General features: G+C 39.7%; 1 protein-coding gene across 4 annotated transcripts in view; it reads left to right on the forward strand.

Moving 5' to 3' along the window:
* The first annotated feature begins 2477 nt into the window (after positions 1-2477).
* Positions 2478-17031, forward strand: part of SERGEF (secretion regulating guanine nucleotide exchange factor) — a 115763-nt gene continuing 101209 nt past the window's right edge. For all 4 annotated transcript variants that reach the window (XM_060767983.2, XM_067462627.1, XM_060767992.2 and 1 more), the window contains exons 1-8: positions 2478-2569; positions 6033-6171; positions 6987-7142; positions 9227-9321; positions 10478-10538; positions 12060-12173; positions 14751-14813; positions 15807-15965. In XM_060767983.2, the coding sequence (XP_060623966.2) occupies positions 2525-2569; positions 6033-6171; positions 6987-7142; positions 9227-9321; positions 10478-10538; positions 12060-12173; positions 14751-14813; positions 15807-15965 (832 nt within the window). In that variant the 5' untranslated portion in view covers positions 2478-2524. The remainder of the gene's footprint in view (positions 2570-6032; positions 6172-6986; positions 7143-9226; positions 9322-10477; positions 10539-12059; positions 12174-14750; positions 14814-15806; positions 15966-17031) is intronic.

Genomic DNA, 17031 nt, shown 5'->3' on the forward strand with positions numbered 1-17031 from the left:
TGGTTTTTACCCAGTTTGGTTGCCCAGATATTAATTGACAACTCCCATCACTTTTGCTTATCTGCCATGCAGACTGGAGATAATGGGAATTACAGCCCAATAGCACTTGTGTCTCTAAGATTGGGGAATGGTTAAAGGGCATTTTAAAGTCAGAAATTATATCACAAGCCTTGTATCTAAATTTAAACCCCATTCTCCTGACTAAACAGAACAAACTACAGCCTTCTGGGTGTTACTGTATCAAAACTTCCATCCCCTCTAGTCATGATGTCTAATGATGAAGAATACAGGAGTTGTGGTCCAGTATCTGGAGAGCCACATAAATGACATGACATTGACACACATGTGCTGTAAAGCATAAAGGCAATTTGATGGGATGCTCATGTTCTTGTTGGGCTCTTCCCACTGGGTTCATGAGCAGTATCTGTAATCCAAACTAAACTCAAGTTTCCAGATGTGGCTATAAATATGTGATTTCCTGACCTGTCTGGCGTAAGATGTTTTCACGCAGCAGAGAACTTCAAACCACTGGCAGCAAACCAACAGAAAAGCCAATGCAGGTTACATCTTGGATGCAAGGAGCCTGAATTCCCTCCATCCTCAAAACATGGTAATGTTGGCACAAGATTGGTCTCCTAATGCTAGGCCTGCATTAAATACACTCTCACGTGTGAAAGAGAAAAGGAAATGTATTCATTCACATTGAATAAAAGATTCATAGAATGATAACAGTGTATCCAAGGAAACTGCTTCCCAAGTGCAGCTACACTGTGGAACAGGCATGGGTAAGCTTTGGCCCATCAGGAGTTTTGAGCTTCAACTCCCACAATTCCTAACAGCCTCAGGCGCATCTCAAGAGGTAGATTGCAGCTGACAAAAGTTGATGCTGAAATAAACTGGCTAGTTTTAAAGGTTACACAAGGCTCCATTTGAAAGAAATACTAAAACAGGAATACTTGGAACAGGCCATCAATGTGAAAATCATGGGACGTATAGTTTTCACTTGTCTTCAGCTTTCTCTTCCAACTATTGCAGGCATGGGTAAGCTTCGGCCCTCCGGGTGTTTTGGACTTCAACTCCCACAATTCCTAACAGCCTCAGGCCCTTTCCTTCACTTAAGTGGCTGAGGGGGGAAAGGAAGGGGCCTGAGGCTGCGAGGAATTGTGGGAGTTGAAGTCCAAAACACCTGAAGAGCCCAGGTTTGTCCACACCTGCTGTATAATATACTTTACCGCCTCTTTAACGGAAATGGCACAATGCTATGGGATCCCGGGAGTTGCAGTTAGGCAAGGCACTCGCACTCTTTGGCAGCGACCTTGTAAAACTACAACTCCCATAATTTCATCGCATTGAGGTATGGCAGTTACAAGTGGTATCAAACTGGATTCTACAGTGTGGGTGCTCCCAGGATCACCATTAGTAAGGTTGAAGGGCTCAGTTTCAGAGGAAGGCACTGGCAGGACTACTTCTGATTATTCTTTGGCTTATAAAGCCCCTGTGGAGTCGCCATAGGTCATGTATGCTCAAAAGGTGGGCCTCCAGCTGTTTGGGCCTCCAGGTGTCCCAGAATTCCTTACCATTGAACAAGCTGGTTGGAGCCTTTAGGAAATGGAGACCCAAACAGCTGGAGGGCTGCGGTTTAAGAATGCCTGCATAGGTTGATAGGCGACTTGAATGCACAGAGACATGCCTCCAAGATGTCCATAGGACTCCCACCATCCCACTAGGCTGGGACACGGCAGAAGTAATGCACTTTAATGTCATCAAATTATAGAGTTGGAAGAGACCTCATGGGCCATCCAGTCCAACCCCCTGCCAAGAAGCAGGAAAATTGCATTCAAAGCATCCCTGACAGATGGCCATCCATTGTCTGTTTAAAAGTTTCCAAAGAAGGAGCCTCCACCACGCTCCAGGGCAGAGAGTTCCACTGCTGAACAGCTCTCACAGTTAGGAAGTTCTTCCTCATGTTCAGATGGAATCTCCTTTCTTGTAGTTTGAAGCCATTGTTCCACCTCATAGTCTCCAGGGCAGCAGAAAACAACCTTGCTCCCTTCTCCCTATGACTTTCTCTCACATATTTATACATGGCTATCATGTTTCTTCTCAGCCTTCTCTTCTGCAGGCAAAATATGCCCAGCTCTTTAAGCCGCTCCTCATAGGGCTTGTTCTCCAGACTCTTGATCATTTTAGTCGCCCTTCTCTGGACACATTCCAGCTTGTCAATATTAAACGTTATTAAACTCTGCCATATGAAATCCCGGGAGTTGTAGTTTTGCAAGGCCCTTCTTTGCTAAAGAGTGCTGGGTACTTCACCAAACTACAATCCCTACAATTCCACAGTATTGAGCCATGGCAGTTAAAGCAGCCTGATTCCAGGTTCCTGCTCTATTGCTGTATCTAGCAAAACCAGGCTGTTCTAGCAGCACCTCTTTCCTACCAAGCAACTTCCGCCCGGCGAAGGAGCCCCGCCCAGTCTGACTTCAGGGCGGGCGCTTCCGCCAATGACTCCTCCCCTTCTGCTGCCATGGAGGTCGCGCGCGAGGCGCCCGCACAGGCGCTGTTCACTTGGGTAGGTCCCCGCGAGGCGGCGGCGGCGGCGGCGGCGGCAGGGAGGGGCGGCTCTTCCAGGCAGCGGGCTCTCTCTCTCGAGAGAGAGCAAGTGGGGGCAATCTTCGGCCTTCCCTCCAGGTGTTTGGAGTTCAACTCCCACAATTCCTAACAGCCGGCAGAATTGTGGGCGTTGAAGTCCAAAACACTTCCCCTGCCTGCTCCAGGGCTCTGGGTCCCAGGAAAGAAGGCTTCTTTGTCTTTGCAGTGTTTGCCTTCCCAACAGAACTGTTTGATTTCCTTATTATTATTATTTTTTTAAAAAAATGAAAAACTCAAATAAATAAATAAATAATTTCCCAAAAACTGCAATCGTTTGAAACAGAATATAAAATAAGAAAACGGAAAAAGGAAGAAGAGAAATAGGGAAAAAACAGAGAAAGCATGTGAACTATAGAAAATATTACACTGTATCTCTACATAGAGAAACCATTGAAATCCACAAGCATGTGGACAATTTCAACAGAAAGGAGGAAACCATGAATATGAACAAAATCTGGCTCCCAGTATTTTAAAAAACCCTAAAATCAGGACAGTAAATAAAGAACAACACTAAAAAAAACCCAGATGAATTCCAGGCAGGAAACAATCAGGGCCAACTAACACCTCTCAACAAAGGATTTCTCTGGCAACAATCAGCTAGGCTTTGAAGCAACAAGGACATTAAATGCTAATCAAGTTGGCCAATTGTAAAATTCACACTTGCTTCAAGCAGACAAGAGTTTTTTTCTCCCATCCTGGACATTACATAGATATATAAACCTCACTTGCCTAGTTTCTGACAGAGCCCTCAACGTCTAAGGATGCCTGGCATAGATGTGGGTGAAACGTCAAGAGAGAATGCTTCTGGCATATGGCCATACATACTCACAGTAAGCCAGTGATTCTGGCCATGAAAGCCTTCGACAACAAATAGAAAAGTAATTCCCTACTTTTTGAGGGTTTATAAGCAAATGTGATATAATGTTTTTTTTTGGTGCCTTCAAGTAGTTTCTGACTCCAGGTGACCCTAAGGAACACCAGTCTTTAAAAAATTGCCTCTTTTGCGTCTACTAAATTCATCCTATTAATTCATTCACAAAACAAAGCCGTTGCTGTTGCCCGTTTTTGGTCAAAATATATTTAGCTGCCTGCATACCTTCTAATTTACTAGTTTTATACTAATTTATGCAATGCTTTTGATACAAAATAAATACATTCACAAAGCACACTGTTAGCAAGTCCTTTTCTTTCTTTGCGTTAGTCAGTTGGGGTTTCCAATCCTTTAAAATGCCACTAATTACACCAAGTCACGCTGTTTTTGTTTCTGGGTTATAGAAGTCATTTTCTAATCGATTATATTATAAAAACATGGAAAATGTGTATTAAACTGCAAAATCTTTGTTTTTGTGGGACATCCTGCTACATGTTTTGTTATAGTTTTCAATGAGTATCTCATGGAGTCTCAACCAATTCAACATAGTTTGTGGCAGCCACAAAAATGAAGTTCCTGGAATATAACAACAACTTTCAAAATAAGTACCACACAATTAAACAGCAGTAACAATTTCAAAGCAAGAACAGATTTAAATTTTTTTGTTACACATATTTAATCAAAGTTGGCGATGTATCAGTTTTGCTAAATCATCGTGTTGGCTTTTGGGTTATTACGGATATATATTTGTATTTACATACACATACATAATGTCTTTGAGAAGTTTAATTGGTTTCATATGCATCTTGTACACATAGCCAGAAGATAATTTTATATAATGTTGTGCATGAAACAAAAGTTTGTGTACATTGAAACATCAGAAAAGAAAGCCACCCCTCTGGAAAATTTTGGAGTATTTTGGTTTTCGAAATTCCTTATAATAAGATATGCTTCCCAACTCTATTAAGCAAGTCTTTAAAGTGCTTGTGCCTCTGCTGCACCCTGCCGACTTGGAATGGAAGTGGATCCATATTCTACGAGTTAGTTGCAGTTAAGAAGTTGGATTGGTGCCTGGCGGCTGCTTGTCATCCAGGTCTCAGCATTAGCCTTTGAATCCAAGATATAACAACAAGGAACAACAGTGTTAAGAGGTAACACATTTATAAAGGGATAAGCTTATACGAATCATAATCCACTATACCATCTATTCACAACATCATCATGACTAATACAGTTGAAGTATGCATTTGCGATGGGGAAAGAAGTTTTTGTGGTGGGTGTGGGAAATTGGGGACTCATTTGTCAAATCGACATCCAGGGTCAGCAGCAGGACGGTTTTAAATTGTGTATTTAAATAATTTTTTTTTATGTTTATGTATTTTATGTGAATTTGTGTCCCGGCATTGAATGTTTGCCGTGTATGTGCTGTGCTCCGCCCTGGGAAGGGCAGAATATAAATGTTTTTAATAAATAATAAATAATAATACTTTCCCCCCTCATCATTGACTCCCTTCTCCATGTGAACCCTCTCTCCCCAAATATCCCCAAATATAGTACAAGCAATGCAGATACAATGCAGCAGCGGTGACCATGGAGGAGCGTAAGTCCCTGCCTAGCCTGGAGCTGATGTGGGGCAGCACACTGATGCTGCTAGATGTCATGGGGAATGACGTGGATGCTGCAGAAGAAAGCTTCAAGGAATACTAGAAAAACAGTGCAACTCAGTAGAGGAGGGAGGGATATGGCTACAGGGCCTTAGGCAGAAGGATGCATAGTGAGGGGCTAGGAATGCCTTGGATGCAATACGTTGGCACAACAGAAAAAGCCAGCTACCTTGAAAGTACTGAAAAAACACTTTGTAGTTGTTGGTGTGGGCTGTGACTGAAATCAGAAGGGAGCAACAAAGGGTAACAGCAGCAGCGGTGAGCAGGAAGCAATGAAACAACTGGAGTGACGGCAGCTTGGTGGCTGGGGAAGATGAGATGAGAGTGCAACAATCTACCAGTATGACCCACCGGCATGGTAATGGAGGCCATCAGAAAGTTCAGGTCTCTTCCTAACCCAGGGCCCTTCCATGCAGCTATATAAACCAGAATATCAAAGCAGAAAACCCCACAATATCTGATTTGAACTAGGTTATCTGAGTCCACACTGCCATATATCCCAGTTCAAAGCAGATAATGCGGGGTTTTATTCAGCTATGTGGAAGGAGCCCCAGACGCAATGCTGGAGCAGTCAGGCTGAGTTCTTGGAGGAAGAGTGTAAACATACAAACATGACAAAATAAATGATATTTACTGCCATCACTCTACTTTTGCTTGATGTAGAAAGTCTTAACATTTCTTCAGCTTTTCTTCAAAATCTTCCCAGTGTAGTTGGTGCTAGAAGAGAAGAGGAAGAAAAGAAGGGGGATTTGCTGGGTGTCTAAAAATATATAAAAAGGAGTTTTTTTGTCAGAAAGTTTGTTAATTATATTAAAATAAATATGTCTCACTTTTTTCTCTCCTTATAGGGAGCAAATAGTTATGGCCAGCTTGGTCTTGGTCACAAAGAAGATGTATTGCTGCCTCAGGCTCTGAAAGGATTTCTTTGTAATTGGGAAACCATCAAAAACATGACTGGTGGAGGTGGACATTCTGCAGTTGTTACCGGTAAAAAAACCCCTACAGTATATTACATTGCAAAATTTAGCATTTAAAATTTTGGTTATGCATCTCCTACAATCCTTAGTTCAGTGATGTATAAGCTTGATGGCAGGTGCTGATTTTGTCTTTGTGAGTGCCCAGTTGATTAACAAGTGTGAGTACGATAGGGTTCATGAAATTGTGGCCCTATAGAACGTTTTTATTGCATTCCAGATTCCGTTAACTTCAATAATTGGTCATTGGTTTCCTATGATTTTGTTTTGTTTGTTTTTTATTTGATTTCCTAACAGTATTCAGAAATTGGCTCTGTACAGAAAAAGTTACAAAATGTAAACCTAGCTAGAGCACCACCACTATCTGAGGGTTTAAATTCCGGATCTTGTCCAATAAGAATGAGAATGTAATGCACACAAACAGTTTTGCCATATTGGCTCTAAAGAACAAGGCATATCTCATGCAAACAGGAAAAAACAAGCAAGATTCTGCATCAAGTTAAAAAGTCTACAAGCAGCTGAAGAGCTTGCGTATCCCTACAATAAATTAAACTATATCTTATTGCATCTACAATAAAGCCTATAAAAAGCTAAAAAAATTGTTCATGTTGGCTGAGAGTGATAGGAGCTGGAAGTCCAACCAGGTCAGGAGAGCCACAGGTCCCCCAATTCTGTAGCAGGAAAAAAAGGGGTGTCCATACTCCTTCCTTGAATTTTCTAATTTTCTGTACACATTTTTCCAGAACTGGGTCTTAAAACACACATACACACACACACACACCTGTATTTTGGAGTCTGTTGCACTGATAATATTTGTTCATTTTGCAGATACTGGAGAACTCTTTTTATGTGGCCAGAATAAAAATGGACAGTTAGGACTTGGCCATACTGAAGATGTGACACATTTCACGTTATGCTCTTCCCTGTGTGGCTGTCCTGTCATACAAGTTGCCTGTGGCTGGGATTTTACAATTATACTTGCAGGTAAATCTGTCTTTAGGGTTAAATCATTTGTAGTGGTTTGAGTATTAAATAAAATGCAGGGAGACCAGGATTCAAAATGTTATTCAGATATGAACAAGTCATACTGTCAGCTTTACAGGAAGACAATGGCAAACATCTTTTGAGAAAAAAACTTACCAAGAAAACCCTGTGACAGGGTTGCCATAGGTCAGAATCAACTTGAAGTATATAACATCACTTAACTGTCCAAATATATATATATAATGTAGAATTAATGCCACTAACTGCTATGATTCAATACTATGGAATCATGGGAGTTGTCATTTCACAAGTTCTTTGGATTTCTCTGTCAAAGAGTGGTGGTGCCTCACCAAACACTTAATCCTATACAGTTCAAGAGATTTATAGAAATTATTGTACATTTGGAAATCAGAAACATACTGTTTGTTCATCTTAGTGCTTCTGTGATACAGTGGTCGAGACAGAGCTCATGTTTCAGGTTCATACTGGTGGGTCTTCCTTGTATTAGTGGTACTAGTTCCATTTAATTGTTTTAAGTGGGATATGAATGAGATTAATATATATTTTTGGATTGGGCCTGATCTTTCTAATGGGGAAATACACTAATATGTGGCAGATACTGTCCAGTTGAGATTGTCAAAAGTAGAACATTCTTTGGGAGAACTCATAACTGCTTGTATCAAGGAACGCATGAAGCCCAGAATTGCTCTTTTTCTCAGCCATGCTCAACTGGGCTTGCTACCAATGGAATAACAGCTGAGATATACTATCTTCCTTGTTAAAAATAAAGGAGAACTGGACAATTTTTCATAGCTGATGTTACAAATCCCAAGAAGGCAAACTCAGAGACAGAAATTGAGCCCAGAGTCAATAGGTGCATATATGTTTACAAAAAGGACACTGCATGCATGTATTAACCATGCTTACAAATTTATACCTTGTTATATGAGAAACAGGCACATATATCACATGTTTCTTATTACTAAATATTCAAAAGTGAATTTTGGGACACATAGCTTTGAAGTTTATGGCAACTTTACGTAAAGTGCTAACCAGAACATATGGAGGTATCATTTTTAATGCTGGAAAATCAGTATCTAGCCCAAGGTACTGATCTGGTTGATATACTAAGAAATATAACTTTGCTTCACTAACATTTCACTATAGCTTGCATAAGAAACATAATTTTTCTAAACTTCTGTTTTGTTATATGGACATGAGAGATATACTTGGATAACAACTATACAGTACATTGTCGTGAATACCTGTGCTTACTGGTGCTACTTATTACTTCATATCTCACTTTTTGCAATTAATTTATATATGATAGATAAAGGAACTGTTACCTTGGTTGAGAAGCACCTCTGCTACCTTAAAATGTATACTCTGATCATTTCTCCCACCCTTTTCCAAGTTCAGGATTCGATGTGGCTCACAACAGGGTGAAAAAAAAATCATATATACTAAGACCCCAGTAACTGTGGAAACCAAATCCGCAGTTTCAATCGCTGAACCTGGGGAAAAATGGTTTCAAGGAATTTACTAGACCTTGCATACTCTGGTAAGCTGGGATAGAAGCCAGGTAATGTAAGGTCCTTGGTCCTATACAACGGCAGGTCGTTGTGGTCTGGCCTGTGACCATGTCCCCCATGGATATGGGGTTTTTACTGTAGTTAAAATACTCAAGTTAAAAGATTAATCAACTACAGAAAAATTAAAACCAGATAAAAATATAAACTATAAAATATAAGCAAAAATACCAGTATAATAGATATAACAAAAAGCAAGTCCAGCACATTGTTTAGATGGGTTGAAAGTCCTGCAGAAACAGAAAAGTCATTATCTGACTTCGGAACAAAAGTAGTGAGAATGCCTGTTTAACTCCTCGTCAATCATGACATTGCTCAGGAGTAATTCCTGATGGGAAAGGGAAAATTAACTTGCCACAGCAAAGGTTCTGTTAGGAAATGCTGACAGCAAGCTTTCAGGGAACTGTGCACTGAGGCAGCATGTATCACAGTACTCTGGACGTTGACTTAAGATACACAATTAAAGTTGTTGCCACACAGTACTGTGTCTTGCAGGCAATGGGCAGGTGTTTTCATGTGGATCTAATTCATTTGGACAATTGGGAATTTCTCTGACTTCTGGAGGAAGCACAGTCCCAAAGAGGATCGAGGTAAGCTGCTTGAAAACTTGATTCTGGCCTAGCATTCTCATTTTGAAGTACAGGAAGCTGCTTTTGAATGCAGGTGTATGTTGCCCAGTATTGTTGACATTATTTGGTAGTATCTCTCCAGGGTTTCAGGTAGGTTTTGTCTAGCCATGGCTGGAGATATGAGGGATTGAATTGAAAACCATCTATATGGGGGCAAAGCAATTATTCTGTTCTTAAAGTATCAGCACATGCCATTAATTATCTATTTTGGGAAAAAGAAAAACAGTCAGTCCTCCATATTCACTGGGGTTAGGGGCACAAGATCCCAGTGAAAGTGAAAACTTGTAATAAAGAATTGCTATTTTTTGCTTAGAGCATTCATCTCTAGGAATTTTTAATCTTCCAGTATGACTCTATAGTTCATTTATAATAACTGAAAGCTCATTATAAATCCCATCAGAGCATCTGGAAATCTCTAGTTCCTAAAGCATGACTGGGGGAAGGTGACATGGAGGACCAAGAGAGTCCCAGAGAGAACATTTTTTCAAGTAAATCTGTCATTAATCAAATCCATAAAAGTCAAAATTGGAAATGTGGAGGAACGACTGTCATCCTGTGTAGCTGTAAAAATGAGTTGCTTCCTTCTCAAGTCACATTCCTGCAGATATACTTCCGGAGTAGACACGCTGGCAGTTGATGATGGGAGATATAGCCCAACACAGTTGGAACCAGCAGCGGAAAAAGCTACTGTTGATGCATGATACAGATGCTTTATATTAGGATCATAGGTCTGGACAACAAGGTCAATCTAATCTAAGCACTGCTGTGCAGGAATATATAGCTAAAACATGCCCATCTACCCTTTGTTTAGAAACCTCCAAAGAAGGAGTAACCACTATTTTCTGAGTCAATTTTGAAAATATTGTGCATACACTCCTATTGTACTGCAGAGTTTGAGTGCTGGACTATGACTCTGGAGAGCAGGATTCAGTTTTCTATTTGGCTGTGAGAACCCGCTGGGTGAGCTTCCACACTCTCAGCTCCATAAGTAAAAATGACTTGAAAGGCACAGAAAAACAAACTCTCATTTTTGAAAACTCAAGTGTTGGCTGCATTGGTTCTGTAGTCTATATACCTTAAATACACATAAAGTGTGTGTTTTCCCTTCGTCTCCTAGTCTTTACAGGAGAAGGTGGTAAATGTGGCTGCTGGACTGAGACATGCACTTGCTGTCACTGGTGAGTTATATCTCCTACAATGATGAGGAGTTAAAGTGTTCAAAAATTCAAACTTTGCTCACTTAAAAGTATGATTTTTATTTTTTTCCATCAGTTCTGATACTATAATGGTTGTATTATCTGAGTGGAATATATGCAACATAATTGTTTTTGTAGGTCTGCATCAGACATTTTGTGTTGAGATGACTGAAATATAAGGAGAGTGGCCAGGAGGTAAAGGGCAATACTTTGTAAATACATTAAAAAGTATATATCCTATTGTTAGTTCTAACTAGAGTAGACCTATTGAATTTGTGGAATTTACCAATGTGTCTATTCAGCAGTTAATTGTATGAATCTACCCACACTTGGGACCAAATGGTTAGAAGTAGGCTCCATTTCTTCTACTGGGAAGTGACTAATCTGCTGGCAGGCTGCGTGGAGCTGATGAAACTAGGGTACAGTCTGTTCCTGCTCTGGAAGGGGTAAACCAAGAGCTTTTTTGTCTATCCAAACTGACAACAGTTTTTCCCCATTTCTTGAGAGAGTTTTGCATGATATTTAAAATATCTGCTGATGATGGAAATTTTTCCAGCTGTTCTATTCATGCCTCAATGTACCCAGGCTTTAAAAATAACAACACAACAAAAAGCCTGCACATCTTTTGCTCCCTGCAGAACTATCCCACTGTTCTGTGAACTTTTAACTTTTAAGATTTGTTTTAGGAAAAAATGACAGCTGTGCACTCAGCCACTCCATGCTCGAGTGCACATCTATATCCCAGTATATCAAGGCAGAAAATCCCACATTCCCTGAGTGTGGACTCAGATAACCCAGTTCAAAGGAGATATTGTGGGATTTCCTGCCTTGATATACTGGGATATAGGGCTGTGTGGATGGGTCAGTAGAGAGGTTGTTGCTTCTTTTAGGTTCTCCTAGTACTGACTTGGGGCCCTTCCAAGATAATGTGGGATTTTCTTCCTTGATATTCTGGGATATAGGACTGTGTGGAAGGGCCCTGGGTTATTTAAGTCCACACTCAGATAATGTGGGATTTTTTGCCTTGATATTCTGGGATATAGGGCTGTGTAGAAGGGTCCTCAGAGAAGGAAATGGTTTCCTTTTTTGGGTAAGAGTTAAGGGAGAGTCCTAACACTGACCTGTGGATATAATGACCTTGCTTTTTTGGGTTGATTTTTGACTGCAATTCTTACTGTTATATATGAGCATATACAGTACCTCTATACCAGACATTTAGCATAAAATTCTATGGGGTATTTTAGAGTTGAACGCTTGACAGATCTAAAGTGTTTACTTAAAAACCAAAATGTGTCAAGTAGCCACAAACCATAGCATATTTGGTCTGCTGAAGGTTTTATGCTAAAATTATCTTACTCTTACAATTCACATGTTAAAACATCTTTTATGTTTATATTCTTGTTAATGAAAATATTAATATATTCTGTCCTAGTGTATTAGCACGGGAATAGTTTCTAAAAACATCCATAATTAACTTTGCTTTTGCATGTACACGTCAAAAAGAAAATGGTTCAGTGTTCCAGTGGGGAATTGGTATGTCATCTCAGGCAAAGCGGGCATGCCAAGCAGAAATGGTTCCATCCTTTCTGAGGGCAAGAGAACCGTGCAAAGTAACAGGTTTGTTTTTTAAAATATATATATTGCATTTGTGCCATAGCATCTCAGGTACTAAAATATTTAGGATATGGACAGGTGTCTTGTACTTTTTTGGGCTACAACAGCCAGAAAGTCTCAGCTGTCATGTTCAGCAGGCATTACAGGGTTTTTAGTCTAAACAAGAAAGAGTTCCACACTCTGCTCTTGTCATTATGCAAAGATCCATAGATTCTGGCTTACCCTATTCAGAGCCTATTGCCCACTGTTTTCCAAAAGTGCCATATACCTCTCCACTGTCATGCTCTCTTCTGCTTTTGGCTGCTACAAAGGGATATTTCTTGCTTCATTATAGTATATGGCCATTTGTGATCTGCTGTAACCAACCAAACACAAGGACGTCTTTCACAAAATCTGAGAAGTCAAAGGAAATTGAAACTAGGAGCAGGACTGTTGAATGATCAACACATATTATCAGTATCAAATAAAGGGAATGTAGAAACAACATGCTAACCGTTTGATGAAGATATTGAAATAAAGTTTTGAAAATATACCTTGCCCAGTCATCAGTCAAAATGGACACTAGTCATTACATCAGAAAGTCAGCTTAAAGAAACTAGATAAGGTCCTGAAGTATAAAGATATAGCATTGAACACCAGTGCTGGAAAGAGCTGAAGGCAGTAATGAAAAAGAGAAGATTGTATTACAGATGGTTAGATTCAATAAAGGAAGCTAGGGACCACAGTTTGCAAGACCTGAGCAGGGTGATTAATAACTGAATCTCCTCTAGGAGCTCCCTCATCCAGAGGGTTGACATTAGTTAGGCGTCTCTTATGATACTTGCAGAGCAGAAAAGTTTGTTTTTCTTGCCCTCAAATGTCCTCTTAGAGTTGTGGGGGCATTTTCATCATGTTTTTGGCCCTCTGGGCCATTTTAGGAACCAAAGAGACCTTTTCAGTCACTTACACTTTTTTAGGAGATTATCACACTACACTTTGGCATTCCACTGTAAATTCTGTGGCTGCCTTCTGCAGAATTCTGGGATTTGTAGTTTAGTGCAGCCCTGGCTGAGTATTCTAAAATCCTCCATGTAAAATGAAAATCGCAAAATTCAACAGGAGGAGCTATAGAATGTAAAGTGTAGTATAGTGTGATAATCTACTGAAGGCCTCTACTGAGCCGGCAATACCCAGGCCCTCTCTAAAATATGGTGAAGACACCATCCCACCTCTATAGGATGGAGCCCCTGGTGGTGCAATGGGTTAAACCCTTGTGCCATCAGTACTGAAGACTGACAGGCAGAGGTTCGAATCCGGTAAGAGCATGGATGAGCTTACTCTGTCAGTTCCAGCTCCCCATGTGGGGACATGAGAGAATCCTCCCACAAGGATGGTAAAACATCAAAACATCTGGGCGTCCCCTGGGCACTGTCCTTGCAGATGGCCTATTCTCTCACAACAGAAGTGACTTGCAGTTTCTCAAGTTGCTCCTGACATGAAAAACAACAACAACAACAACAACAGGATGTTTGGGGGAATAAAAGCCACTTTGATCCCCATGGAGTCTAGGGAAAACTTAGTTAATTATATATAAGTAAACCGCTGATGAAGAATATCAGGTAATATCCTACATTCACTGTTTTATGTCCCAGAGACATACATTTCTCAGAAGGCTTCAAGACAATGGTTTCTTTCATCTCACAAATTTCTTTTAAAACTTTCAACCTGCTTTTTTTACCTAGAAATTAGACTGTCCGGCTCTTAAACCGTAAGCTTTTCCCCCCTGAGATTTCTTTTATGACTGAACTGCTGTCTCTGCTATTAGGAGCAATCTGGCAGTGAAACACAATGGGTTTGCTTGCACGCATTATAGAAGTTCTTAGCATCGTCATCAAGGAATTCTCATGGTTCATCAGGGAGTCTACTTAGGCCAACTTCTGCTTGAATAAATGCAATTGTCAAACATTTTGGCCTAACTCCAACTTGACAGTTATAGTTGCATCTGGGTTTTTTTTGTCCCTTCATCTGCAGCCTTATCTGGTAAGGGAAACCTGCTTGAGAGGGACATAGTCCTCTAGTGCAGATTTTTAGGACATGTTAGACCAAAATTCCCCCACAAATGTCCTTAAGGGTAATGATTTAGCCTTTGTTCCAATAACATAAAGATGTTGCATTTCCTTATATTATTTTTAAAAAGTAACAATGGTGGCAGTGTAACAGTGCTACTTGTGACATGTTACTTCAAAGTTTCTTTGGGAGATGGTTGTTTATAGTCATATTTATCAAACATCAATGTAGAGCATCTTCTGAGATGTTCTCATACAAAATAATTGTGTTTCTATTTTTTAAAGAGCTGAAATTAAATGTTTTGACCGTACAAATAAACACTGATTTGTAAAGCTTTAATCCATATTTGAATAATCTCCTGTTATTCTTTGTGATTTAGAAAATTAGCCTGGGAGGGCAGCTCACTTTCTAACAAATCCTGCACTACCATTGTTTGTTATAAAGCTGTGTATTGTGGGGTCTTGTATTGCAAAATGCCTCTGGAAACAAAACCTCTCTCTTTACCTGATGACATATAATGGATTATTATCTTAGGTCTGGAAGATACCAAGGTGAAGAGTGTTGCATCTGGCTCATACCATGCTGCAGCACTCACAGGTATGTTTCACTGGGTGTAGCCATCCATTTTATTTGGCTGAATCACACAGTGCATCAAGCCTCCAAGACTTGGTTCAACATTTACTATGAAGTGTGCACCTTCTGTGTTTCACTGTTCATGTAAACACACTCCTCTTGCCTTCTTTAGTAGATTTGTGTCTACATCAAAGGTGTTACAAGGAGAAAAAATGAAAACGTCAACTTAACTTCCTCTCCCTAAAAAATAAATGGTTAGATTATTATTAACTAAATAGCTTTATTTGGGAATTGTCTTGACTTATTGCTAAGCCATTTTAAATTCACACCCTCCCATTCTATTTGATGATTATGGTCTCCTGAAAGTCATTATGTAGTTCATTTTACAACAAGATTAAAATAACATACAGGTACTTCATGGCTTGCAAGATATACAGTGTAAGCTTCACACTATAGAACTACTAATGTTTCGATATCACTCCCCTTTATATGTTTTTGTAACACCTTGTGTGTGTTTTGTTTGCAATTCTTGCATAGAATATGTTTGCTGCATACACACACACACACACACACACACACACATACAGTAAACTGCATTTTTCAGTTCAGAAAACAAGTCTCCTCTACAGAAACTAGCATTCTTACAGAGGAAATGATGTTTCTATACAAAAATATGTACTTTTTATATAGGATAAGTTCATAATGTGTTTGCTTGTATATGAATAAAATATGTTTCATTTTTTTTTTTGCTTGAGATAAGTATTTTGTAATTCAGGTCAGTTTTCATGATTTTGGAGATAGGAGTGTTAAATTGCATTTATGAATAGTTCTATAAATATAGTGTAATGCCTGGATTATAGCTTTTTTTTAAAACATGCAGTGTACCTTTAAAAATGTTTATGTCAGTTTTCATAAACATGAAGAGAGAGAAAATATGCAAAGGAACAATGACATTTCGTTTTTATTTCTGTGTCCTTAAGACACCTCCTGTTTCCTTTCTTGATACCTTTCTTTTAGATGAAGGAGAGTTATATGTTTGGGGAAATAACAAACACAAACAGTTAGTGAACAAAGGTGACTTTATTCTAAAACCTCAGAAGATAGATGCACATTATTTTGGAGGTGAAAAAGTCAGAAGAGTGTGGAATGGATGGACACATATGGTGGCACAAACAGGTAAGACATCGAAGCTCAATGTTACATATGAAAATATTTCAAACACTTTTTGATGGGTTACAAATTGATTTGTAGGCTGAGTTGTTGTATGTAAAGTAATGTCAGCCCCTGTGACTGGAAATGGTAACCCCATACTTACTGTTTTATGAAAGCCAGTCAAAGATGGAAAACACCAAATGTGGTTCTAAAAATTCCTGAAGGTGAACTCAATGCATCATGTTTGTGCAGGCGATCTTGATGGTGTTTCCATGTGCTGCCTGTCCTTCCTTAGTGATAGCCATTGGTATTGCTCCAGTTCATAGAGGGACATGGGGAATCCAGTGCCCCATGCCTCGCATTGCTCGGATCCAGCTGAGAATGATCAGATGGGAGGAAGCGTGAATGCATGTGGCTTCCCCTCATGCATTCTGTGGCAACATGAGAGCTCTCCTGTGTGGTGGCATGCACTGGCTCTGCCCTCTTTCAGCCATGGAGCCGGCGTAGCATCATGTGACTGGAGCTGGCTGACTCAGTGGGTGACCTGAGCTAAAATCAGCGCATGCCGCGATTTTAGCCCTTTGTGATGAGATGGTTAGAGAAGCACAAAAGCAGTGACCTTGGAGAAAGGAGGAAAGAAGCAAAGGACATGCATATCATTCTGTATATAGATTTAAAAAATACAAGTGGATATATTAGGGGTTGCTTACCTATTTTACTCTGCATTACTGACTTCTTTTACTTGTCACATTGTTGGTGCTTTAACTTTCCAACACTTACACTGTTGATTTAAGTCTGTAATGTTGCTACAAGGTTAGTAATAGAGCTCTGTCTTGATTTCTATGTGGTTCACTAGCATTTTTTAAAAAAACATAGCCCTGTAGCACTTTAAAGAGTAACAAATTAGTTGTATCTTTATGATGCTGTGCAAGTTTTTGTTACAGCAAAAACAAAAAAGTTGACTGCCCTGCTGTTCCTTCTATCAGAATAGGTTGCCTCTCCTTTTGATCAAAAGAACAGCCAAAATGCAAAATCCAAGAGGAAAATGGCTGCTTACAGTTGATATTTCTCCTGATGAGGAGACCAAGGT

This window comes from Anolis sagrei, chromosome 1 (genome assembly GCF_037176765.1).
Source record: "Anolis sagrei isolate rAnoSag1 chromosome 1, rAnoSag1.mat, whole genome shotgun sequence".
Classification (NCBI taxonomy): Eukaryota; Metazoa; Chordata; class Lepidosauria; order Squamata; family Dactyloidae; genus Anolis; species Anolis sagrei.